Source organism: Thermobia domestica, chromosome 12 (genome assembly GCF_964235325.1).
Source record: "Thermobia domestica chromosome 12, izTheDome1.hap1.1, whole genome shotgun sequence".
Classification (NCBI taxonomy): domain Eukaryota; kingdom Metazoa; phylum Arthropoda; class Insecta; order Zygentoma; family Lepismatidae; genus Thermobia; species Thermobia domestica.
This window is the reverse complement of record NC_137465.1, coordinates 204,611,503-204,639,048: the sequence shown is the minus strand read 5'-3', so window position 1 is coordinate 204,639,048 and position 27,546 is coordinate 204,611,503. Positions and strand designations below refer to the sequence as shown.

Below are 27,546 nucleotides of genomic sequence, written 5' to 3'. Positions count from 1 at the left end.
CACATACCGTAGAAATTGTACATGTGTAATTCTGCATACCTATGTAGGCCATGTGGCAATGTACAGCTCATAACTCTGCATTGTTGCTGTGTTATAGGTCCGAATGTGAAGCAGGGTGTAGTGGTCCAAAATCCATTGCAACTTCAGAAAGTAGCATGGCAACATCGCAGAGGTACTTGCCCCTAGGAAATGACTGCATGGTTGGGAAGAGGTGGAATGAAGATCGTGTGCGGTCAAGAGAAAACGCGAACTATGACTTTATTTGGTACCTAGGGTCGTGCATCTGTTTGGCCAAGATTCGAAGAATGAACGGTGTGTTGTTTTCCAGGAGGCGAACACCTTTTATCAGCAAGCCACGTTCTGTTTCTATTTTACACAAGCTTTTGTTAATGCTACAGTGCTAAATTTGTTATTTTCTTATGGCTTTGCAAGGTTTACATTTTTAACTTTCTAGAAAGCTTATAACAGTAGATTGTCATTGTAGCAATTGGTACGGCAATGGTCGTAATTTTGTTTTGAGTTATTAAAGCGATGTATTCGATTGCTATTTATTTATTTATCTATATATGCAAGGGAATGATTCTAAGAAGGGTACGGACCTCTAACTCCGGGATCACTTCGGTCTTTTAGGTGGGTCTAGGATTTGGGAAGGAACTGGCCCTGGCCTTCTAGAAGGTACCATCCGTGCCTTCGCCTATTGGCAGTGAAGAAAACCAAGGAAAACCTAGTCAAACCAATGACAGCGTACCGATGTACCACCACCAAAAGAAGTCCGTGTTCAACTCTGAGCGACCAAAGTGGTGATCGTTTTATTTGGGATCAGCATGGGGTATTGGCTTCCAGGCAAAAGGTACCACAATTACCAGGATATACTATGCATTACTCCACGTTGCGGGATTTTGTGAAATCCCAGATCGTGCTATGCTGACCAAAGGTGTCCGCCTGCTGGAAAATAACGCACCCGTTTACTGTTCGAATGTTAGCCAGACAGATGCACACACTTGGGTATGAAATCCGTAATAGTTCGCGTTTTCTCTTGACCGCACACGATCTTCATTCCACCTCTTCCCAACGATGCAGTCATTTCCTAGGTGTAAGTACTTCTGCGATGTTGCCACGCTGCTTTCTGAGATTGCAATAATGGATTTTGGACCACTACACCCTGCTTCACGTTCGGAAATATAACACAGCAACAGTGCAGAGTTACGAGCTGTACATTACCACATGACCTACATAGGTGTGCAGGATTGCACATGTAAAATTTCATCGCTCTACGGTATGTGGAAATGAGTCAGGATGAAGCTTTCTCGCGCACCTCTCGTCAGCCGGCAAATTTTAAAGAAATCATACATATGCAAATTACTCAAACTATTGATTTGCAACTTCTGGTTCATATAGGTGAAAATCTTCCAAAGTACTTGTAGAGTATCCCCTTGCAAGGAATACATCGAATTACCAGTCACCTTGTATATACATATAACTATGTACCCCGCCTGAAAAATACATTTCAGTAGTTACATTCGTTGCATGCTTGTGACTTATTGAGCCAGTCAAGGAGTGAGAAAATATACGACTGGAACGAGAATCAGACCCGGGTCTTTGGCTTACTATGCCGACTTTTAACCACTACAGTAGCTAGTTCGCTCATTAAAGTCATATTCTATCACTCAGATTGGTACTTATCCACTTCTAATCACATGTACTTTATCACAACTCCTATTGTGTTTTGACAACTCACTGTCTATATTACATAGCATTTATAACGAGGGAGTCCGAAGATAAGTTTCCCCAGGCGACTGTGGACAAAGGTGGGGATGCAAGACCAAAAATTGCATGTGACATTCAAGATCAGACATACACCCTCCATTCCAAAAGAAACCGAACTTTTAAAAGCAAATAGTACCACTAGTGCCATCTGTTGTAATATTTTACCGGTAGATGGCGTAGTCCCTCATTGACAACTGGTATAAATGTCATGACATTTGGATGCACGGCAACAAAGTTATTGCGTTTCAACTGTCAGTGTGTTGTGTACATCGGTCGGAAAATGAGTTTCAAACAACGAGCTGCAATTGAGTTTTGTGTTAAACTGGGTAAAACTTTTAGTGAAACGCACCAAATGCTACAAAATGCATATGGTGATGAGTGTCTATCTCGTACGCAAGTTTACGAGTGGTTCAGGCGATTCAAATCGGGTAGAGAGACGCTGGATGATGACGAAAGATCAGGCCGTCCCAGAACCGGATTATCGGAAGAAAACATCGAAAAAGTGCGTGAATTCATCAAGCATAACAAAAAATCGTCGGTGAAAGTTATTGAAATGGAATTAGTCATTTCTCAAATAACCGCATACCGCATTTTGACCGAAGTTTTGGGCCTTAAGAAGGTTAATTCGCGGTTTGTACCACACAAACTCACCGAAGACCAAAAAGTTGATCGAATTGCGCATTGCAAAGACATCGTTAAAAGTGCTCGGCAGGATCGAAACTTCTTGAAATCGATTGTAACTGGTGACGAGACGTGGTGTTTTGAATATGAGCCCGAAACAAAGCGGCAAAGTGCTGAATGGAGAGCGCCGGATGAAGGAAAACCCAAAAAAAGTCGCTTGGTGAAGTCAAAAGTTAAGGTGATGCTGATTTGTTTTTACGATTCAAAAGGAATTATCCACAAAGAATTTGTTCAGCCCGGCCAGACAGTCACTGGAGAGTTTTACTTGGGCGTCATGAAGCGTTTGCTGGCAAGAATTCGTCGTATTCGGCCCGAATATCGCGAAATCGGCAGTTGGACTCTTTTGGACGATAATGCACCATCACATCGTTCGCGACTTGTAACTTAATTTTTGGTCAAAAATCACATTATTCGGTTGCATCATCCACCCTATTCACCAGATCTCGCTCCGTGCGATTTCTATCTGTTCCCGAAACTGCATTTGGCGATGAAAGGAAAGTGGCACGCATCGATTGATGCCATTGAGAAGGCGACGACCGCCGTCCTAAAGACCATTCCAATAAAGGACATGGAGAAGTCGTTTGACAACTTGTTGGAGCGTGCAAATATGTGTATCGATGCAGAAGGGGAATACATTGATTAATAAAAATGATTTGTTCCAAAATGTACATTGCTTTTTTGTTTTTTTAAAACGTTCGGTTTCTTTTGGAATGGAGGGTGTACTTCTATTTTTCCACATAAGTACCACGTACATTGAGACATTTGTCATACTGGTCTATAAGTTTCAAAATCCCCTTCAGGCTCTGCATGCAGAAGAAGCGTCGAACAGCTTCTGTGACATAAACATTGCTTCCAGAGCGCCTGCCGCTGAGAGTCTTCTTCAAAACCAGAAACAGATGGAAATCAATGGGTGCGACCGCTCGGGCAACCGCTCGCACTTTTTTTGACCACGACGTCAAAACGCCCCTTCTCTCCATAGCTACCAGGCTGAGATTGAGAGACTCGTCTCCGCCTTACGTAGCCGCTGAGACGGCTCCATTTGCAGGATCTTGGGCAAAGTTGTATCTGAGTGTGTTGCGCGTGCAACCGCTGGGTGTGCGTCTTGTTTCTCCCATTGGTGTTCGCTTTCCTGGGGAAAAGAGAGGGGAAACTTATATTCGGACTCCCCCTCGTACATGGAGGAAATAACCGATTTTATATCATAGCAATTCCAGTATGTATACAGGAATTGGTGTGATATAAAATCTGTTGTTTCCTCCATTTGTGAAATAGTTACATTATCCTTAGATTATTCTTATTGTGTGTAATAACGAAATCTAATGGTATAAATAATTCCCTTAGAATTAGTCATAATTATGTATTTATTACCTTATCCGCCTGTTTTTTATTGCAGAACTGGCACGGAAATAGTTCTTGATGCGGGTAGAAGGCAGTGTTCACATTATCTGAACATTTTGAAGGCACATTTTGTAGACTTGTTGACACAAGTAAGGCAAAGTTTGGCTGCGCCGAAAGTTATTAGTCAAGAAGGAGATAACAGCAGTTTATCCGAACTTCTGACGACACTTGTTTTGGCAACAGTAGAGAAGATCAAAAATATATTAGGTGATCTCCTGGTAAGCTGAAAAAGCAACAATATTTATATATAATTTTTACCAATAGAAAGAATGAGAAAAAACAGGGGAGTTCAAAATGAATGGTACAAAAAGACCAATAACTTGTGACTTTTGTAATGAGTTTATTGAAGAAATAGTGATAATAGTAACGTGTAAGGTAATCTCTTCAAGTTTTTTTCTTTCTTTTCCACAGATGTTCTATGTGGGCCCCTTTTGTGACACGGCAGATATCTAAACGCCTTTCCTCCAGCCATGCTTGCGAATTCTCCCACAAATTACTTAGTTTTAGTTTGTCTACGATTGTCAGCACGCGTACCTTTTGAAATTAAATGTCGACTAAAAGCAGGGAATTCGTGTTACTATTCAGTTCAAAATCTCTTGTCGTCGTGAATTCTGTCGAGGAATTTGAAGCTGAAAATATATAAAATGATAATCATGCCTGTTGTTCTGTATGGTTGTGAAACATGATCGCTTACTCTGAGAGAATAACGCAAACTGAAAGTATGTGAGAACAAGATCTTAAGACGAATATTCGGACTCAAGAGGAACGGGAATGGGAATTGGTGAAAACTTCATAACGAGGAACTACATAATTTATACGGTTTACCAACATTGTTAGAGTCATCAAATCTAGAAGGCTCAGGTGGACAGGTCATGTAGCCAGAATGGAAAAAAGTAGGAATGCTTTCAAAGTCTTAGCTGGAAAACCAATCGGAAAACGACCATTAGGAAGACCTAGTCGCAGATGGGAGGAAAATATTAAGATGGATTTCACAGAAATAGGAATACAAAGTAGAAACTGTATCCAGTTGGCTAAGGATAGAAGTCAGTGGAGAGCTTTTGTGAATGCGGCATTGAATCTCCAGGTTCCATAGGCCATAGACTTAGTTAATTAGTTAGTATCTTTTAAAATTTAAAAGATTGGCATTGCACACACTGTTGTTTGCAACACTTTAAGTTCTCTGCTGGCAAGATGCGTTTACTTTGCTGGACTTCGTTGGAAAGTCGCACGAATATTTTCCACCATTTCATTTCTGACTAATTGCTGTCCAGTTCTTTTTTTCTTGCAGAAGCAGTCTGTCTCCTTAAACTTTCATCCACCTTAAGATAATGTGCCGGTACGGTGCTTATTTACAAAATTTACTCCGGAAGTATCTCTAAACAACGGTTACTGATGAAGTTCTAACGTATTCGAGCATATAGTAACCTTTCTCTGTCTCTAATGCCGCAATTTTACCTACCTACGACATTATTAGGCAAATTCGGAAATGATGAGTTCTTCAGTGTTGTCAAATGGATCTTTAAGATTTTATCTTTTGTGGTATATTGGTATTTCCACAATATAAATTCATCATTGACACACTTGCAGGTAGATTATTATTATTATTATTATTATTATTATTATTATTTTTTGTATCATTCATTTCGAAATGCTCTGTAATTATTATGTAGTTATAATAATATATCAAGTGTAGTGTAAATTTTAATTTTTAAATTAACAGTATTTGATTAATGCCATTGGTACAACGGAGAACAAGTATTATGAGTAATCACTGTACCAGATTAAAAATTTGAAAAGAAATATATAGACTGGTCAAGACAATTAGGGAAGTAAGCCAGAAAATGAGAAAACAACTGAGGGAGATTGAAATTGTTGATGCATTTGGTTGTGATGGTTTTTCCTGTGATCACTTCAGTGCACCTGTGCTGAGTAATCAACATGAATGAACTGTAGGATTATTTTATGTACTTGAATGAGAAACACACACAAGAAAACATGACAATAACATGACAGAAATGGACATTTGCACAACAAAACGTACCTCTAATAATTTGTATGGGTTCTCCGAACACCTGATATTGCTGCACATCTTTTTGGCATTGATTGGATCAGATTGCCAATGCTAGCTGTGGTATGTTTTCCAACTGTTGCAGAGTTCCTGGTGGTGTTGGTAGCAATACATCTGCCGAATGTGTCCCACAAGTATTCAATGGGATTTAGGTCTGGGAAGAACGCTAGTCATACCATCCATTCGATACCATTTGCCTGCGGCACGTGCTCATGAGATCTACATTATCGTCCATAAAAATGAAATGATTGCCAATTACTGCAGCTGTAGGGACAACGTGAGGTCTAAATCTAATTTCTGTACCACTGTTAGAGTACTTTTCCGGATAATCTGGAGGGCTGTGCGTCGTCCTGTACTAATTCATGCTTACAGCATTATTCTACTACCTTCATATTGCGATACTTCCTGTCCATGGGTTGGATAATTTCGAGATCCACGTTCTCTTCAAATGAGAGTGCGTCGATTTAGTAAGTTGGAACGTGACTCGTCCAAGAACAGAACAGTGTTCCACTCAACATGCCGCTATACACTATTCTCAGCAGCCTAGTTTCTGCGAGCCGTCCGCTGTTGAGAGGTTAAAGGAACACACACCACCGCCTTCTTCCCGCAGCCGATTGCGCTCGTCTTAGGGTGATAGCCTGCGTTCTGTTACCAGTACAATATGACCTCTCAACTTGGACATCCCTTTAATTTTGACTTTTCTCGGAACCGGAGAAACTATTTATTTCTATGTATTTAAACCTCACTATCTTGGACATTGGACACTTATTTCTGAGAAGTTTAAACAGGTTTTTTGATGAGACCGAATGAGTAAAATCGATGTAAGAGAATTTTGATCTTCGCAGAGACATGTACTAATACAGCAATGAGTTAGTAAAGATGTCAAAATCGAAGAATGAACATTTCTCTCAAGACGAGGAAGAAACTGAAGAGAATAATTCTGGAGTTATCACACACAAAATAGTCATCCATGAAAGAGCTGTGGAATATTTGGAATAACTTGAACACTATGGTTTCTGTAATCGTGTAGAATTAATTGAAAGTTTGTACCATATTAGAAAAACAATTGAAAATGTGTGAAATTAGTGCAAGTTGAAAAAAAAAAAAAGAAAAGAAAAAAGAAAGAAAGAAAGAAAGAAAAGGAAAACTATCCTTTTTCTTTTAAAAAGTCTTGATTTTTTGTAAGCTCCGACAGACAGCAAACTAATTTCAAGAGAGTGCCAGAGAATTTGAATCTGTTCTTAGCATTCAATTTGAGTCTATATATGTGTGTGAATATCAATTATAAATTGAACTGTTACTTCTCTACTGCTGCATAGGGCTTACACGGATCCTAATGAAAACTCTGGTATTTACAAAATAAAATGCAGTTGCCAAGAGAGTTATATAGGAAAACAAAAAGAAATTTAAAAGTCCGAGTAAAGAAACACATTAGAAATTCGGAAGCGGAAAATCCGGTGTCAGATTTATCGAAACATTTAAAAGAAACGCAACACAGGGTAGAAAATTCAAGAATTTTATTTGGAGCTAGAAATGAAATAGAGAGACTGGTTTTTTGAAAATGTATTTAATCATCTAGACAAGGGATGGCTGAGTGACGAATGAGGCAGTTATTACAAAATTTTCACATCACTGGCATGACAATAAAAATAACATGAGTTGGCATCCTTCCAACAGAGAACAGAAAAGGCTCACAAATTGACTGCGCCATATTTCAGTTTGCTTCAACATCATCTGCAGATCGCTGACGCACGTGACAACGTGTTTTCCGTACAACACAGCTTTCCCCTAGTAAGTTCGTTCCTGTTTATTCCTTGATGTTTCTATTCATTTTTCTTCCTGTTTTTAACTTCCGTGACCAAGATTTCAGGGGAGAGTCGAAAGCTTGGAACTCTAAAAAATTCAGGATTTACAGAAATCTGTTAAGTAGAATGATGTTTTAACCTTTTTATTACTAGAATATAAGTGTTGATCTTTGTACTTCTTGAGTGTGAGGTGGTTGTTTGTTGTAGGTGTTCCTGGAGCCGGATCTGACGTTTGGTCTGAAGCCTCGGTTCCGAGAAGTATTCTGCTGTGAGAGCGTGCGTGAAGGGTTGGTAGTGAGCTTCCTTCAGTACATAACCAACACAGCACGTAGCTTCTGCGAGGGGCAGGATAAGGCACCTCCTTCACTGCTTCTGCTCCTGTCAAGAATGTGCCTCGAATTCGAAATGACAAACATTAACTACGTAGTAAGTCTACCCAAATATAGTATTACTTTGTTTTAGAAGTAGTTGTATTTTATTTAATCAAACAGTTTCAGAATGCATTGATTCCTTTGTCTATGACTTCTAAAAACTGCTGAACTGGACACGTATTTGAAGGTTCCTGCCTACCTGTGGAACCTTTCCGAAAGAAAAGTAAAATAACTTCACTTCTGTAAATGTTAACGAACTAGGCTTCGTAGAAGAAGTACGATGCGTAGTTTATAGTCTTATCGATATTAACTAATTACTTCTTCCTAGAGTAAAATTGGGATGAAGTTTCTGATTACTTTAATTTACTTATTCGGTTAGTTTCAAGCTGTAGCGAACTCGGCTTCTTGGACAAATAACGATTAACAGATTATAAGCTTATCACTGATCCTTCTTAAGTAAATTTGGAATGAATTTCTGATAATTGTAATTCACTTCTGAGCCAGTTGTAGAACTTAACTATAAAAAAATTCGAAAAGTATAGAAATTCGATACACTGAGGAATAATCTTCTACAGGTGGAAACAGCTAGTTTGCTAGGCAAACATATTATCATCACTTTCAAAGGAGTTCGAGAATGGGAAGTGGCGCATGGCGCTAGTGCAGCTTTGGCTACGTACTTTTTCGATAACGAACTCAACAAGAAATATTTCGTCGCTCAAGATGCCATTGCTTCTAAATTTAATTATTTTCAGCAGACTTCCTTTTCGCAACTATATAACATCCAGTAGGTTCCATAGAAGAGAGTAAATAAGATTTCGGTATATCATTATGTATCCTATAGTTTCTATCAGTTATTACATTGTAAGTTATGTAACAATATTCACACTGACCATGAAAGTCAGGGAAATTAAAACGAGTCAGAAAAAAATAAAGAAAATGCTTTAAAATACGCCGAGTCATGGAAATCTAGTATATTTGAGAGAAGAGTCAGGGATATTTTTTAGCTGCTAAAAGAATATATGAAAATCGCCTCAAAGAAGATAAGAAAATGGTATAAGAAAGAAAATTATCTTTAGGAATAAAGAAACTTGAGGAGCATGTAAAGATGTTAAAACTTCAAGCTGTGAAAGGAAACGAACAAATGAAATAAAGTTCAAATGTTACAAAAGGAAAAAGCAAGTTTGTTTTATTGGCCGTAAATAATCAAAGAGATAGGTCAAATTGTATGTTTACTTTGTTTATGTTTGAATGTATTCAGCATGCCGAGATAATGAATATATATTTTATTTAATTTTTTAGTTATTAAACAAATTTCCAGATACAGCATAATTTTGTCATTTTACACAGGGAAATGATAACAAGCAGAAAAAGAAAGAAAGAGAAAGAAAAAGGACCAAAACAATAAAAATAAATACAGTGGAGTCTAGTTAATTCGAACTTGGATAATTCGAAATATTGGATAATTCGAACAGAAGTCCATTCCCCTTGAAAACTATTGAAAACAATAGTAAAAAATCGTGAATAAATCGAACTTTTGAACCTATGTTTTGGATAATTCGAAGTTGAAACAGTTGAAACAGTTGAAAACGAACAGTTGAAAATTTTTAATGTTAAACAGATGTAAACAGAGAAATAGAGTTTTAATGTGTTTTCAGTTATCCAGATGCAGCCATAAAGAAGAGTAATACAAAAGATAAATAGAAAATCTATGTAATGATAAAGATGAAGGTGAGTTGAGGAAGAAGTAAAGATAGAGAACTTGTGCCAATCTCATCTTGTTTCAGAATTGGTTGAAAATTTAAGATGAATTATTGATAAAGTCAACCAAATGTTATTAATATCGTATTCCACGCAATACATGAAATCCAGGATTTATTGACCGTACAAAAACAATCAGATTTACGACTTCTTAAAAGTGTGAACAGAGTATTCAAATTGTTACTAGTGTTTAAATGTTTGGGCTATTCAATGTATGTTGTAGTGTTGTACGTAAATATATTTTCCATTGTACACGTAGTTTGAATTATGTGGAGTCCATGTCGTTTGTTAGTTTGCGATATTCGATCACGCAAATAATAAGCTGCTTTAAAGGTAAAGTCTACACCATATGAATATGTTTTTGATGCACAGTACTTTGGTTTGTTTGTTGTTATATATGTGAAAATGAATGTTGTTGGATAATTCGAATTTTGGATAATTCGAAGTTTTTTCATGTCCCCTTGGACTTTGAATTAAAAAGAGTCCACTGTAACGACAACAATAACATCAATAATATCAACAAAGAGTAAACAAGTAATATTATTTGGCCAGCATGTGTTTTATTGCTCTTTGAAACACCGGGTAGCTCGAAAAAAATGCCCACCTCACTTGTTAGATTATTATAATAGTACGGTATTCTGTGAAAAAGAGACCTCTGTATAATTGTGATCCTAGGGCGCGCATGATGGAATAGGTGGGTATTCCGGGTTTTGCGGGAAGGAACACGTAAGGATAGTTGTTGAAGTAAGGTTTCTGATCTTAGGTTGAAGTAAGGTTATATATAATGTGTGTATAAATGTTGTTTGGTGCTAGTGTTTTGTTCTATTTCAGATATATGAAATTTGACTTATAATAAGTATTTACAATAAGAAAGAAAGCTTACGCTGTATATCAAAAATGAAAAGCGGAGAGTTGGACAGCTATGAGATTGGAGGTCACCAATTAAAACCAAGAAAGAAAGAAAGAAAATCTGAATTTTATCATAAATGACTGTTGATGGTGATACGAGTCAAGAAAAATTTACTTAGTCATGGATATTCAGGAAAAGTCATGTAAATCAACACCAGAATTTCAGTGTGAATACTGTATAATAATAGTAGAGGCGTTCTAGTTTGATAAATGTCCAATATGAAAAGCTTAAATGAAATATTTTGTTTCGCTGTTCTTTTTACAGTATATATAAAAAAAACCTAAGAAATGTAAATGAAAATATCATTATGGTCATCATTTTCAGTGACCATCACTGGTACTGCTACTGCAGATGGAGAAGCTTCATTGTATGACGCTTTTCTGGGGATCTCTTCATTACATCATAAGGATTTTTTTTTTTTTTTTGGTAATAAAGACAATGTCTGGCACACTATTGTTATCTTAATAATAAAACTAATTTTATTATGCCTATATATTTATCTTGGGATTTTTCAAAAGATCTTCGCCGTTCTGAAAACTCACAAAGCTAATAATCAAAATTAAAGGCGCAGAAATTATAACTTCTTCACACGAAAACGAAGGGTAATCGCTGTACACATAGCATCCACATAACTAATTTGTGAAAAACTAGACACACCCGTACATCATGGTTGATAAAGAGAACAAAAAAGTACTTAAAATTTTTCACATACTTAAACAAATAAACAGAAAAAGCACTTTTTAAGTTGATTGCTATGCTGTTTGTTTTAGTCTTTATTTTCTATCATTCCTGTAACAATTCCTAATCGGACATTTTCTTCTCAAAGTATATCCTAACCAATTTAATAATCTCTCTTTAACTATTCCTTGTATTCTTGTCTTCTCACGTTTCGCTGACACTTCTTCGTTGGTTTTTCGTTCTATCAAGCTAATGTGGCCATTCTCCTCCATTCCCATATCTTTAAAGATTTCAATCGTTTTGCATTGCTCTTTCGTAGTGGACCATATTTGAGCTTTATATAGCACGATACTCGTAACGGATTCCTTGATAAGTCTTTCATAACAATTTACTCAGCGACTCACTAAATACGCTTTTATTCTTCTTCCCAAAGACATTTTCACTATTCCTATCTTTTTTCAATTACCGTTCACATGTGAGATCTTCAGAATTATTACTGTCTAGATATCTGAAATAGTAACCTAGTCTGTTTTTTCTGCTTAATTTTGTAGCTGACACCGCTCTCTCCGTTCCAATCACCATGCCTTTAGTTTTCGATCTTTAACATTTCTTTTCATTACATAGTCTTCACACAATCCTTTTAATTTCATTTCAGATTCCACTCTAAAAGTCGTATTATTTGCAAAACGAATACATCTTGACAAAATATTATTTATTAAACTCTCGAACTCTGTCAGTTATGTTTTTTTCTGCCATTTTCCTGTTTTAGTAAAGAATGAGTCAGAAAAAACTTGGCCAGTAACTTTGACCAAAAAAGTAGGTAAAGAAATGAAAAGAAGAAAGGTCGTTTGCATATTTTAGTTGACTATAAAGTTTAAAAAAATAAACACACAAAATATATTATAAAGAACTAATTATGGAAAACTGCTCGTACATTACTCTTAATCCGCTTCATAAGAGTTCGCACATCTTCTTCTGTTATTTGATTGGCAGCTGCAGTCCACTTGCGACGAAAAGTTTTCAAGTCAGCCGCCTTCCCTTTTGATGTTTTCAATGTTCTTTTAATGTGGGCCCAATATTTTTCAATTGGCCTAAGTTCAGGGCAATTTGGTGAATTTGCCTCTCTTCGAACTGCGACGATACCCTTTTCTTTATAACAATCAGTGGCTGCTTTAGAGTAGTGAGAGGTAGCAAGATCTGGCCAAAAGAAAACAGAGTTACTGTATGACATCACAAATGGATACAAGCGTTTTTGTAAACACTCCTTCGTATAAATTTCGCCGTTAATTGTCCCTGTTGTGATGAACGCTTTGCTTTTTTTACCGCATGAACAAATAGCTTGCCAAATCAAATATTGTTTGGGATATTTGGATGCCTTCCGTTGTTTAAATTTATCCTGCAAATCTCCCCTCTTCAGTGCCACGTACTACTCCTTTCCGGGAATTTGACTGAAATCAGCGACACAATAGGTTTCGTCGTCCATAATGCAACATCCATATTGAGTAAGGTACTGATCATAGAGTTTTCTTGCTCTGGATTTTGCCGTCACTTTTTGCTTTTCGTCTCGGTTAGGTACCTTTTGGACTTTGAAAGATCGTAAACTTTTCCTTGCTTAAATCTGTGCACTGTAGATTGGGACGCTTTGACCACACCAGCAACTGCTCTTTCCGATAAATAAGGATTTTGACGCAGCAATGCAGTAACCCTTTTCTCCAGCTTCGGTTGGCTAGTCCCCGGTTTTCTACCTGAGCCAGGTTTTCTTTCAACAGTTAAATCTTGTGCGTACTTTTTAATTACATTTTGCACAGTAGACCGAGGGTATTTTACGAGTTTGCTTAATTTATTTAAGGACATACCTGGATTTTCGAGGTATTTGTTCACAATTAGTTTTCGTTTTTCTAACTGACTCATCGTTCTTTACCACAGTATGCACACTTCACAACTGACAATCTATTCGTGAGTAAGATCGACAGTCTGCCCTTGCTTATGCACAGTGCTGCCAATGTTCATCTTATATACTAGAAAATATGGAGGGAGGAAAGTGGCCAGGTTTCTTCTGACTCATTCTTTACGTAGCTCGTACTTGTTCATTCGTTTTTTTAATTTATTTTATTTATTTATTTTTTTAAAGTGAGTTATTGATTCTTCCATTCCAATGTAATTTTCGTTACCATTTATTCCTATCCTGTTTTTCCTATCAAAATATCCCACTTTATTCGACAAAAAACTTTTCTCTATGAACAGAATCCTCCTGTACATCCTCCGCATTTTTCTGTAAACCTTTTACCGATTACTCCTAAATAAACGAATGGCGTTTCGTAAGCCCTTTCCATCCCTAAACCTAATTTGTTCGTACATTTTGTGGTAAATGAAGGAAATAACTTTATTTCATAGCAGTTGCTCTGTAGGTGCGAATTTAATTATATTAAAAGAGTGTAAAAGTAGACTTTTCGACGTGGAATCGAATTCAGATCTCTGGTTTACTGTGGAGACACAGTTTCGATTCCTAATCCAGTTTTATATTTTTTCTTTTTTTAATTTTTCGTCCTCAGTTTCGTAATTTATTTCAACATATACCTCCTGTTCAACATTCTCATACAATTTTCGTTGTATTGATATTAAAGTAATGTTGTGTAATCTTTATATTTTATGATAATGAATCATCAAGGTCTGTGTCAGAAAGTGTACTCCGTGTTCCTTTAACTGTGAAGTATTCAAGCAAAACAATTACCAGAGTTAAGCTTTTGATCGTGAGTGTAGATTCAATAAACACAGGGAGAACAGAAATACCTGAATAGTTTTTTATTTATTTATTTATTTATTTTATTTCATGCCAAATAGCATATATAAAGGTAACCAAGAAAGTTCTGTCGCTTTTTGTGGAGGTCTGTGTTTCATTGGACTCTCACGCCGTGAATTGAATGTGAATGTAGATAAGGCGAAGGTCAAGTCAGTTGTTGATGTGAGTATATCCAACATACTGCCTGGTTATGGCAGTTCAGTTAACCATGAACTTGATGAACTTGCGTAAGGACAGAGTGAACGTGGGACCTCCACAGAACGTTTATGTTGTACGAGTTCAAACTGGAGTCAAACGCTTCTGCAGCGGGGCGGAAGATATGCCAAGCCTTTGGTGAGGATGTCGTGACTACGTGGACAGTGCAGCGGTGGTTTAACAAGTTTAAAGACGGTGACTAAACACTTGAAGACGCACTACGTGCCGGAAGACCAACACACGTACAAAATGAAGATCTTCAAGCAACAATTGAGGCTAACAGTGGCCAGACATGTGAGGAACTGGGACTACAATTCAGTGTGAGTGCAGAAGTCATTCGCCAGCACCTCCATCAGCTTGGGAAACACTACAAGTTGAGTTAATGGACACGGTTTGACTTCGGGCCAGAAGGCAATGCGAGAAGACACCTGGATTTCTTTGCTGTCTCGTCTGAGGAAGGAGCCACTTCTGAACAGTGTGTTAACATGTGATGAGAAGTGGGTCCTGTACGAAGCTCCACGACACTATATCATTGGTTAGCATTTCATGAACCAGTTGCAAAACAGCTGACACCAGCATTGCACCAGAGGAAGGTCCTCCTGTGTATTTGGTGGACTGCTCGCAGCATCGTATATCGCACACTGCTACCAGCTTGTCAGAGCATCAACTGTGTACTGTTAGCAGTTGAGCCGTGTTGAAGAAAAATTCAAAACTCTGGAACCAGCACTTCTGAATCGCAGAGCTTTTCTCCTCTTATAGGACAACACTAAGCCTCACAAGGCTAGGATGACCCGGGACACCATTCTACTCCTTGGATGGGAAACACTATTGCATCCACCATACTCCCCAGACACTGCATCGTCCGATTATCACCTATTCCATTCCTTGGACAATCACCTTAGAGAACGTCAGTTCAAATCCTTAGTAAAGGTGCACTTGATATCTTCTTCGCTTCACCGCCCACCAAGTTATACCGCGATAAAATCTATGCCTTCCAGAACGTTGGCAGAAGGTTGTCGATGCTGATGGGAACTATTTTTGATCTTGTAAATACATCTTAGTTGACATATCGATGTTCGAAGGTGATGGGTGAAAAATCGACAGAACTTTCTTAGTTACCTTGATAGGAATGTTTAAGTTAGCTTTTTCTTCTGTTATAGATGAACCTAACGGATGAACAGTTCCATATAGAGGAGAAACCAGGACTTACACCAGCTTCTCAAATTTGTTCCGAAATGAGAGAAGTGACACAACAGCTTCTGAACCATTATGTCCGAATGCAAGGCCTCAGCGTTTCTCAGGTGAGTTCAGTCAGAATCACTTAGGTTGTTTTAATCAACGTACAGACAGAAAATATTCTTCCATTTTCGAATTATGCTTTCATCAGAAGAGATTGGACCTATTAGAATACTATCAGGAAAATAGGAGAAAGTACTTAACTTTTTGCCCAGTCTTGTACAGTTTTGTATTTTTCGGTTTTTTATTGTTTTACAAAAAAAAAAAAAAAAAAAACCTAACATTTGTACGTTATGTGTTATTATAAACTGTTATTTTCTGTTAAAGAATCATACATCTTAAATGATATTCTGTTTGTATTCAGATGCTGAGGAAGTCAGTAGAAACCCGTGACTGGCTGCATACGATAGAGCCTCGTACAGTACGTGCTGTGATGAAGCGAGTAGTTGAAGACATGGCTGCGGTCGATACGCAGGTGGGTGCGTTGTATGAAGAGGGACAAAGACAGGATAGGAGCTCCGATTCCAGTCGACGAACCCACAGGTAGCCCATGACCTTTTCATTTATACGTGTACATATATAAAATATTTAAGGGGCTTAATTATTTCATGTGCAGGTGACGGTGACTTTAAATGTAACTATCCATATACCATTTTTACTATTGAAACAAAGACGTGGTAGACATCTACCGGATGAAATTGAAACCTTTAAGTGTGATATTTTTTGCTGTCTTCAGCAGAGTTTATTATGATTATTATTATTCCATCATTGAAGTGACTCACCTTGAGGTATAGCACAAATACCTCTTATTGCTGTATTACGGAATAACATACAGTTTTACCTCCGCTATGTCTTGGTAATTCAGAGGCATGGTAGCTCAGTAGTGGAGCACTCATCTTTGATGCAAGGAGTCTCGGGTTCGATTCCAGGCCATGTACGTTTGTAGTGGAAAACATCGTATTCGTTGGTTTTCTTCGGATTCTTCTATTTCCTCTCATATTGCCAGTCCATTATTTTTTCATCATCATTCACGTCATTTAATTATGGGGGGTACGGTGACTTAGTGGTAGAGCGGTTACCTCTGGTGCGTGGGGTTCCTGGTTTGATCTCCAGCCAAGTATGTGGTGGACAACATCGTGTCCGTGTGTTTAATCAGGGCACTCCCGTTTTCTCCCACATTCTCATTCCGCCAGTTCTTCAATCATCATTTGCCTTCATCATAGTCCCCCTTATCCTAAAGAGCATAATCGTGGGACGTTAAACTGAAACTTCATTAATCATCTGTCTTCTTTAACGTAAAGGGCATAATCGCAAGACGTTAACTTAAAGATTTACTTTATATATATTTTTTTAAAATTGATTATTTGTAATGTAAGTACACGTACGTTGAAAATGTTTAGGAACAATTGGCTCATCTTTCTACATGGAGAGGTCATAACTGAGTTGAACTTCTTATGTGGTCCTTTGCATCTTTCTGTGGATCGACTAACGCGAAAACTACAGAATGGATCATCTAGCGTTGCATACTAATGGGTTGTCACTTAGATGGTGCCTGTTTGTAACTGGAGATCTAAAGTAAAAGACACTGGAGAATTCTTAGGGGTAGCTGTAGGATGTGTTCCGGAAACATGTATATATTATGTTGAAAATGTACCTAATTACTTTTCTGTCATTTTTAGTTGCAAAATCAATTTAGCTAGGTCTCAAATTTGATAAAACACTTTCTTGGTGATCACTTTCGGGTTTACATAATCGCGTTTTGATAAACGTCTAAACTCAATTTTGCATCTCAGATGTTATATCTAGTATTTATTTATTTATTTATTTATTTATTTATTTATTTATTTATTCCAGTCATGTTTATTTGACTGTATTAATACATTACATAGGGACATTAAAACTTTAAGAGCATAGTACTTTACTTAATGTACTGGAATTCTTGAGTTAATAATAAAACAAACTTAAAACAGCTTTTCTTGAAACGTTTAATTATTCTAAAAGTTGAAACATGTGATGTTGGTGTCAACTCTGGACAGTTGTTTCTGGTTTGTCCCTAGGTGGACCATGTTGTATTTCAAAAAGATGCCATCCTCGTATAAGTTAATATAAAATAAATAAATAAAAAAAATGAGTAGGGAAACATAATAATCGTCCTTCAAATAATTTAGTTGTACTTTGTTCAGGTTGTATACTTTATCTGAAGCAATTAATGAAAAATATAGATGTTGATAGGCTCAGGAATTTTTCATCAGATGACAAGGTTTACTTACGCTATTACTGTGAAAATGTATTATATTGCTTTTTATTTATTTATTTATTTATTTATTTATTTACAGCGCCAGTATATCTCGCCACCAATATCGCTCTAATTGGTCGTCGTATGCCCCGAGTCAACTGGATGGAAGTCTTGTCACCAACATTCAGAAACTGTTCTCAGAGAGAATAGAAATATTTTCCTCAGTCGAGTTTTCCAAAGTATCTATCCTCACTGGGATTATCAAAATAAGCCTTAAGGTAAGCTCATACGTTACTCGTCATATCATGTGAATTCAGAAATGCTTGGTAATTGATGTTCATCAAAAGGTTAACATATTTACAGGGTATTCTTTTCCTTTAAATATTTGGCATTATCACATGAAAGGAATTTGTTGAAATACATTGACCAGTTAGAGCATTATGACTACGTATCTAATATGTAGCAAATCCACGTTTGGCTCGCAGGACAGCAGAAAATGCGGTTTGGCATGGAAGCTATGAGAGTTTTATAGGTGATTGGTGGGACACATCTGCACACACAAGCTATTTAACTTCTGTAAATTCCGCGGAGGAGAGCGATAAGGTCGGATCTGATGTTCAATGATATCCCAAAGATGCTCAGTTTGGTTAAGATCGGGTGAGTTTTGGAGCCATTGCAAGAACTGAAATTCACCACTGTGCTCGTGAAACCACCACAGCACAATGTTGTTTTTGTGACAAGAGGCCTTGTCTTGCTGAAAGATGCCGTTACAAGCTGGAAACTTGATCGATATGAATGGGTGTACATGACCTGCAAGTATCAATGAGCTCTGATGGGGCCTTCCACACGGACTACTGAGCTCATGGATGATCATATAAGGTTCCCCAAATCACAATGGAGCCACCACTGGCCTGTCCTTGTCCTACTGTATACATCTCGAGCAGCTGCTCCCCTGGAAAATAATGGATTCTGACCCGGCCATTGATGCGATGATGGCGGTATGGTAGTTCGTTTGACTATGCAACATTGTACCATTGCTCTGCGGTCCAATGACGATGCGCACGTGCTCATTACAGTCGTTATCGACGATGCTGTTAATTGCGCAACAGTTTGCGTTCTATCCTAGTGTAACAACATCGACATCTTTAGTGAGATGTGGATACCCCACGTCTTGTCCTTGTGCTGGTTTATCCGTCCTTTTCCTACCTTTGGAAGACACTAACCACGACAGCTCCCGAATACCCGACAAATCGCGCTTTTCCGAGATGCTCGTTTCCAGCCATCTAGTCATCACAGTCTAGCCCCTATCAGACTGTGATATATTGCCCGGTCTTCCCCATTGTACGCACAAGAATGACACTGATTCATCGAGTAGGATTCCTGTCACCGTCTGACGATCTGTTCTGTAGTGCTCCGTGCCTCTTATGTCAGCCCAACAGCTTCATTCAAAAAGTAGCAAGTGATCAATAATATTTTGGCTGGTCAGTGTATAATGTTGAGATGTAAATACTAGTATACGAAAATGAATATATGGCTCAGTAACGACAGAAGTGAAAATGAAGAAATGGTTGTTACATCGTAATGTCTATTCTGCTGGTACGTTGATATTTCTCGAATATGATAATTAGCGAGAGATGGTTTTAAATACTTTAATATCAGAGTTTCATAGTACAGATTCTAATGTGATATTATGAATTGTTAAGGAAATTTAAGTTAATTATGATGAAAGTTGTTATAAAAGTTAGAAGAATACTCGTTGTTATCGTAGTTGTTACTTGTTATCGTAGTCAAGATTTGGAAGATAGAAGTGGAAATTGGATTTTTGGGATGTGTCCTATAAGATCTGTGATTCTAAATTTTTTTGACTATTTTTTGTTCAACGGAATGTATTAGTTGGAAATATGTCAGTCTCTTTACTAAGCTGAAAATAAAACATAAGAATAAAGGTTATGTTTGTGAAGGTCAGATACTTGTTATCCATGGTAAAAGCATTTTGTGTGTAGCCATCAACCGAATTTTGAGATATGCCCTAATTTTATGATTGGTCCAAAGTAGGTAAACGATAAGCTTTGATAGCAGTGAACAGGGAATCACTTGGCTCAATGTCGGAAGTGTTAAAGATCGTCAGTAGCACGGTCTCTCGTACTCGAGAAAAATCATGCTGCGATGTTTTCTTTCACGCTTATAAGTAAAGAAAACGTAAAATAGAGCACAGGTTCCTAACACTTCCAACTCCCCTCCGAGGCACTGGATGTCCATTGTTGCTAAGGCTTACCTCCTGCCTACTTTGGACCCTCCTTGAAATCAGAATATATCTGAAAACCCTATTGAGAGCATACCTGAGAATTACACCCTGTAAGGAATACCCTGTACATCTATTGAAAATTGATGAAATATGCACTTTTGGGTTGTGTATGCATGACTTCCTTTTCGCTAATAAAGACCACCATCCACAGTTTCTGGAATTCGAAATAGGGCCCGCTGAAATTTGGCTTTTTCGCGATTTTGTACAGCTCTAGCTCTAAAACTATGCACTTTTTGCCATAGATCCATGTGAACTTTTTATCTTATTTTGATGTAAGGAATCACCTCTTACAGTTTGTCGGCATAGTACATTAAGGCTATATATATATAAAGGGCCATAGCATCAAAACTACGGGACTTACCGTAGTCGGGTTAAGACTTCCCTCAGGAACTAGTAAGTACCTTATCCAAAAATCTATGTTTCAGAATCCTAAGGTACTCACGCAACAATTTTTATAGAGGGAGTTTGGCTATGGGCATATAATTTCAAGTACTTACCAACTACCTGTATAAAAATTGTTGCAGAAGTACCTTAGGATTCTGAAACTTGGATATTTGGATAGAGCACTTACCGGTTCCTAAGTGAAATCTTGACCCAGCTACAGTAGGTCCCATAGTTTTGGAGCTATGGACCTTTAAATTTCATGTTTTCGGAAGCCTACAACTCGGAAAGGAAGCATTTGTGCACCCAGGTTGGTCTTTACTTTTTGTCTTATCTTGGTGTCAGGAATCACCTCCCAAACATTGTCGGTGTTGGTTTTGAAACACCCTATATACAGATGGTGATCAGAAAAATGGAAACACCTGAACGAAATTGCAACTTACCAGATTAATACGGTGTCGGGCCACCTTTCGCCTTCAGAACAGTCTTGATGCGACGTGGGATGGAGGCATAAGGGTCGTGAATGGTAGCAAGTGGAATTTTACACCATTCCTCGTGCAGGGCATCGGCCAGTTCTGTGAGAGAGGATGGAGGTGGAAATCGTCGCCGGAGTCGTGTTTCCAAGACGGACCACAGATGTTCAATTATGTTGAGATCTGGGGATTGGGCGGGCCAGGGGAGGTGTTGAACTTCATCCCGATGTTCTTCAAACCACGCTGCAACAACGCCAGCTGTGTGAATGGGTGCATTATCATCCCGGAAGATGGCGTCATTGTCCGGGAACAACATCCGGACCATAGGATGCAAGTGGTCTCCTAAAATTGCGACATAATCGTTGGCAGTGATTCGTCCGCTAAGTGTGACCGCAGGACCCAATGAAAACCATGATATGGCGGCCCACACCACCACCGAGCCGCCGCCATGTTTCACAGTTGGGCGGAGACACTGCAGATCATAAGCTTCTTTGGGCGTTCTCCACACATAAACACGGCCCGTGGTTTGGAATAGGGTGAAGGATAACTCATCCGACTATATCACACGCTTTCAGTCCTCAACGGTCCAAGTTGCATGGTCGCGGCACCATTTGCGGCGTGCAAAAGCGTTATGGTCTCTGATGAGCGGTTTAGCCCGTGCAACACGACCCCGTAAGTTCATGCCATGTAATTCGCGGCGGACTGTGATTGTCGAAACAGGGTGGGGAAGGTGCTGATTGAGTTCCTCCGTCACTTGCTCCGCAGTGGCACGATGGTTCTGCGTGACAATGCTCTTTAATACCCGGCGTGACCTGTCACTCATGATTTTCTTCCGCCCACTGTTCAGCTTCCTCGATATGGTTTTCCCGTGTGTTGTGTAGGCCATCATCACCTTCGACACTGTCCCACGCGACACACCTAACACAGTAGCCACTGCCGTCACACTCACTCCACATAAACGCGCACCAACAATTTGCCCTCTTTGAAAATCTGAGAGGTCTCCCATTTTACACTACCTCCGTCTACTGCAGCCACTGGACACTGCTGTTCCACTGCGCCTGACGTAGTATGGAGACCGACCTAACACACCACTACCAGCGGTCCGGCGCTGCGGGCGCCACGACACCACTGCCAACCCATACATCTGACGTGTTGCCAACTACAGGTGTTTCCATTTTTCTGATCATCATCTGTATATTATAATAGTAAATTATTTTGAGCACCAACTTTCACTTGAACTAACAAAGTTATGTGTAATTCTGTTTTTTTAAAAAATAGTTATGTTAGTATAAAGCAGCAAATGTTTAAAAATAACTCTGTAAAGACTCGACTATTAGTGGCTTTTTACTTAACTTATAATGTGCTTAATATTAACCTTCCATTCTAACTTGTTTAGAAGTTCCAAGAATTAGGAATTTTAATTTAACTCCAGTATAAAATACGTTTCTTTTCTATTTTCAGACCTTTTTGGAATGTGTCCGATTACGAACGTTTAGTAGGTACGGCCTCCAACAAATTCAAGTGGACACCCATTATTTGCAGCTGTACTTATGGAGGTTCGTGAGTGATGAGAAGTAAGTATATGGTTTCATCATCTTATTAATTGTTAAAGTTGAGTCAAGATCTTATATGCTGCTTGAATGAATTATTGAAATTCAAAGAGGGAAAAATAAGTGACTGGACCGAAAATCAAACCCGGGTCTTGCCTTACTATGCGTGTATGCAAACTACTACGCTATCCAGTCCACCTTTCCAGTTTACCCACTTCCGCTATTGAGGTCATTGTTCACCCGTTTTTCTCCATTTGAATTTCAGTGAGTTCCCACTTGTAAATGATACGGTGTTGGTTTCCAACATTTATGATTTTATAAATTATATTTAATACCAAAAACTAGTTTGTTAAGAGCCTGACATACTAAAAATAACACAAAATTTACTACTTTTCTTTTACTTGTTTTCATACGTGAAAGGAGATAATGAATTGCAACTTACCACAATCATAGATAATGTTATTCTACAACAGAAAATATGAACCTCAAGAATTTTCAGTGTTACCAGAATAACATTTCCCTCAAAATCTAAGTTAAGGCAGCGACTAGAGGAACGAACTCAACAGCATTTGATTACGTATCTCTCATTAACGAACTGTATACTCAAATTGTTGAAGATTTTTCATTTTTATGAATCAGTATCGTTTACTTTATATACGTGCGCGGGATTCCCGACATGCTGCGAAGGAAAGAAGTGTTCCACGTTGTTAATCCTGTGCCCACGCATAGTGACATTTTCAGACATGCATTTTTCAATAGAGTAGGTATGACTTCCTAAGTGACGTTTTTAACCGTACTCTCTACAGTGTATTGTGTTTGAACTATTGGCTTCTGAAGTTCATGTTCCCACGCTTTCGACACGCTGTCACTCCTAAACGGGACGGAATTTCCCCCACGTTCACTAGGACGTTTCTTTTTGGATGTACTATCACCCTTCCAAGTTTGTCCCCTTAGTTAGAACTCACCCTGTATGTATATATATCTAATGGGATTCATTTTGTACAGCTTTGCAGTCTGTTGTAGATTTTTTTTTTTTTTAAATAGACTCATGGTACGTAGCGTTAATTACATTTAATTCTTCCTTAGAGACTTTACACGGACATGTACTTATACGTTTACAGTACTTTATTCTTTCATATTTAGTGCGTTTATTTATTTATTTAGTTTAGTTTATCGTCCTATAATTGTGCTCCGAGGTTAAAAGAGACGGTGATTATTATAATGAATAGAATGATGGAATGAAGAAAATAGGAGAAAACGGGAGAACCCCTAGGAAAGCTACGAACATTGTGTTTGTCCACTACAAAGTCCACTAAGAATTTATTTACTAATACTATTACCTCTAACTTTTCTGCTTTTATTATTATTATTATCATCATCTCTGTATTTAAGTAAGAAAGATTATGTATTAGAACAGCCTTGGCTAAATTCACCTGCTTTAATACAGGCATCTGAATTTAAATTTTATTATTAGGCGATGCTAATATATTGAAGTAAATCTCGTTGCTTCTGATACTAAATGCATCGCGCCGCCACTAACAGTATACAGTCGTCACTATGAAAGATCAGGCTGGCTTTTGTAGGGGGAAACCGGCTTCGAACGTCGGCTCAGATATATTTCGTACGGTTCCCACGTTAAACTGTAAATTTAACTTACGAAGCTAATGGATATAGTCTTATTAAAATGCTGAGGAAGCAGGGCTAATGAGGAAACAAAAGTTTATTCTGAGAAGATTTAAATTTAGGTAGTTCTTAATTTATGACAGTCAGTGAAACATAAAATAAACAAAACTAGCGATAGACTGTTAATTTCATTCATTGAAGTTGTTAATTTTACCATATAAATTCAAATAACTAATCTAGTCCCATATTACTAACAAGGGAAATCCTTATCAGAAAATTTGGAACAATGTAATATGCAGTATTAAAGTTTAGAGCTAAAACATTTCACATCTTATTGTAATGCATAATACTAATATGAGAAGTTCTCATATTTTCTCTTTCAGGAGATACAAAATGGGAAATTATGATACTCATTTTCTTAAGATGAAGACTTACCGTCAAACGATTATTAGATGTCATAGTTTTATTAATCAGGAAATTAGAATACGATTTAATTGTAGATCATCATCATTTTTCGTTGAGAAGATAGTGAATACAGTTTGCTGGTGGTAGTTGTATGATGTTGAGACTTAAAGGAGAAGGATCTAGTAGTGATAGAAATGTATGCACTGCCCGCTGCGTAGATGATTCAGGAAGCAGAAGGAAGTTAGAAGAAGTCACAGGCAGAGAGAAGAGGGCTTCATGCGTGATTGTAATGTTATATTTTAATGCAGTTATGGGGGAGAAACATGAAGAAAATGTCTTAGGCAATATAGTTTAAACAAAACAGTAAAAGAGGTGGGAAACTGGCTAATTTCTGTAGACAATTCAGTAGTAGTTGGTAACACTTGGTTCAGGTAGCCTAGGGAAAGAAGATATACATTTAATCCTACGTTTTGCTAAATGTGACGTGTTAAATTTAGCTATTGTAAATAAAAATAACTACAACTTTCTGAACAACACTTCTTTTAAAGTTAGGAAAATTAATTGCTCAAATTCGTTAATTAAACGTAAATGAATTATATTAGTAAAACCTGTTTGAATGAATTGTATCCCTACTTCTGCTGTGCTACATAGGTACGTGACACCATCGTGACATGATCGCAAATAGAAAATCCACTTAACAATAGAACCCCTCTCGTCCATTCTCGGCTGGTTCTGCCACTCCGGCTGATTCGACCGTGCTCGAGCCGAACTTTTCTCTACTCGTCGGTGAATCACGAGGTCCATTGTCGTTTACTGCCTTCGCGACATTGTTGTTACCGCATATCCGCTTTAGTGCTAGGTCATCTTTTGCATCGTTTCTTTCGTTGTGTGTGTTTTCTGTACTGTATTGTACAGTTTTTAGTGCTTACCGTTCTTTTGTTTTTACTTTAGAGAACATTACAGTAATTTTTGAGTTCAGAGATTGTTTAGTTTACTGTAAATTCGTATTTTTCTGTTTTTTTCTAATAATCCGACCTTTTTTTTTTTTTTTCGTTCCGACTATTCCCCCAATCCCAAACATGACAAATTAGAGGGGTTCTACTGTATTTGGAAAGTTGTAAAGCTAATTAGTAAAAACTTATCAATAACCGAGTAAATTATGAGAGTATGTACACATGAAAGTTACATTTATTCTTTGCTGGTGGTTGAATCGGTAAGTATTATATACCGTCCTATACCCCACGTATGTCAGGTTTTAACCTCATCAATATTTTTTTAGGTTTAACTAAAAATCTTATATTTGTGGCTTAAACTAATGCCAAGCAACAACAATACTCTAGGGTTTATCTGGTCTCTCATACCCCAAGTATGTGAGATTTTATCCTCACCTTTTTTTTTAAGATTCAATAAAACTTTTAACCTCAAAAACACTTTTAACGTAAAAAAATATTGTACCTTTTAATCCAAACAAAAATGTTCACACATTTCCATGTATGAGACATGGTTAGCCACTGTTAAAATCACCCTTTACCCATGAAGTTTGTGGAGTGACAGACGGTCGGGCAGACGTACGAAGGGCCTAGAACACTATATGCATGAGTTTAGATTTTCCACCTATATACTGCACAGTATACTGAAAACGAAATCTGTATATTTACTTTGAAACCATTAAAATTTCTATTCTGATGCTTTAATATTCCAATTTCTGATAAGTTAGACTATTTAAATGACTGCAATGAATTCTAATTCCAGCTTGGTTCATGTTCTTCTGGATGAGATTCTTGGCAGCGCGATTCATCGCTGTTTGGACCCAGTTCTCATGGAACCCAGTGTCGTGGAAATGATCTGCAGTCGAGGGTAAAAGTTACAATACAATGTTCGAATGAATTACGCGAATAATGTTGATGTACAATAAACTGTGAACTTATGTTGGACGCGAATGAGTTACTTTTCTGGTAAATAAGTTAATCTTATTTGTTGTTGAGTACAATCTTCTGTACATTTCTTACTGTATGAAACATAACTTTTCAGTTTAGTTGTATTTATATGTAAATATTGATGAAATAAACAGAAATTTTGTTTTTAAACTGTTCTTTCTTTTCGTTCTTTGTGAAAGTTGTTTCTTTTGGGGAACAGAGGGGGGGGGGGTTAATTAAAGGAAGAAAAAACGTCCTCGCTACATCTTAGTTTAAATGGTTTTTCTCATACGCTGCATCAATGCTGATAATAACTGTTCAACAACGAAAATGTAAATTGAACAAAATCAGCTAATTCTTATTGATTTTGTGGTGCTGATCACGAATTTGAAAGTTATTTTCGAATATTAGCTCTACTTTTCGTTTTACAGGCATGTCTAATAATAACGCTTTAAAAATAAATATTTTCGCTTCGTTTGGGGTAAAATGTTACACTGATCCGGCAACACTGGAGAAACTATATGAACGCTTGGTTCATTGTGTTCCTTATCTCAGTAGTGTTCTGCTATTGTTAGAAAACACAGGTTTAGTGCAGTTATCAGCGTTTTGGGTGTGACGTTTGTGTAGTGCAGGACATAAAAATACAACTACAAGTACGCAAAAATACTGGTATTTCGAATGTATATTTTTAAATAGTTGTCGGAACTATTTCAAGTGACATTTTGAGAATTTCAATAAACAAAAATGCCGCGAAATTGTGTAAACAGTGCGGATAGCTTCTGCTACGTGTGTGGGGAAGTGGCATTTTCCTCACAAAAGCAGACTATAACACCACTAATAAGAAAAGCCTATCAATATTACTTTGGTTGTAAAATTGGAGACCAAGATAAATCTTGGTCACCCCACATTGCGTGTAACACTTGTGCCAGCAATCTAAGAAATTGGATTAATGGGAAGGGGCGCTCAATGCCTTTTGCAGTGCCCATGATT

The 27,546-nt window shown here is 37.6% G+C and overlaps 1 protein-coding gene across 5 annotated transcripts in view; it reads left to right on the top strand.

Moving 5' to 3' along the window:
- The window catches only part of Vps51 (vacuolar protein sorting 51), a 99,270-nt gene extending 72,543 nt beyond the window's left edge, over positions 1–26,727 (top strand). For all 5 annotated transcript variants that reach the window (XM_081734589.1, XM_081734590.1, XM_081734591.1 and 2 more), the window contains exons 10-16: positions 3,842–4,064; positions 7,927–8,145; positions 15,592–15,732; positions 16,032–16,210; positions 18,004–18,181; positions 22,524–22,636; positions 26,393–26,727. In XM_081734589.1, coding sequence (XP_081590715.1) covers positions 3,842–4,064; positions 7,927–8,145; positions 15,592–15,732; positions 16,032–16,210; positions 18,004–18,181; positions 22,524–22,636; positions 26,393–26,501 — 1,162 coding nt within the window. In that variant the 3' untranslated portion in view covers positions 26,502–26,727. The remainder of the gene's footprint in view (positions 1–3,841; positions 4,065–7,926; positions 8,146–15,591; positions 15,733–16,031; positions 16,211–18,003; positions 18,182–22,523; positions 22,637–26,392) is intronic.
- Positions 26,728–27,546: the final 819 nt, after the last annotated feature.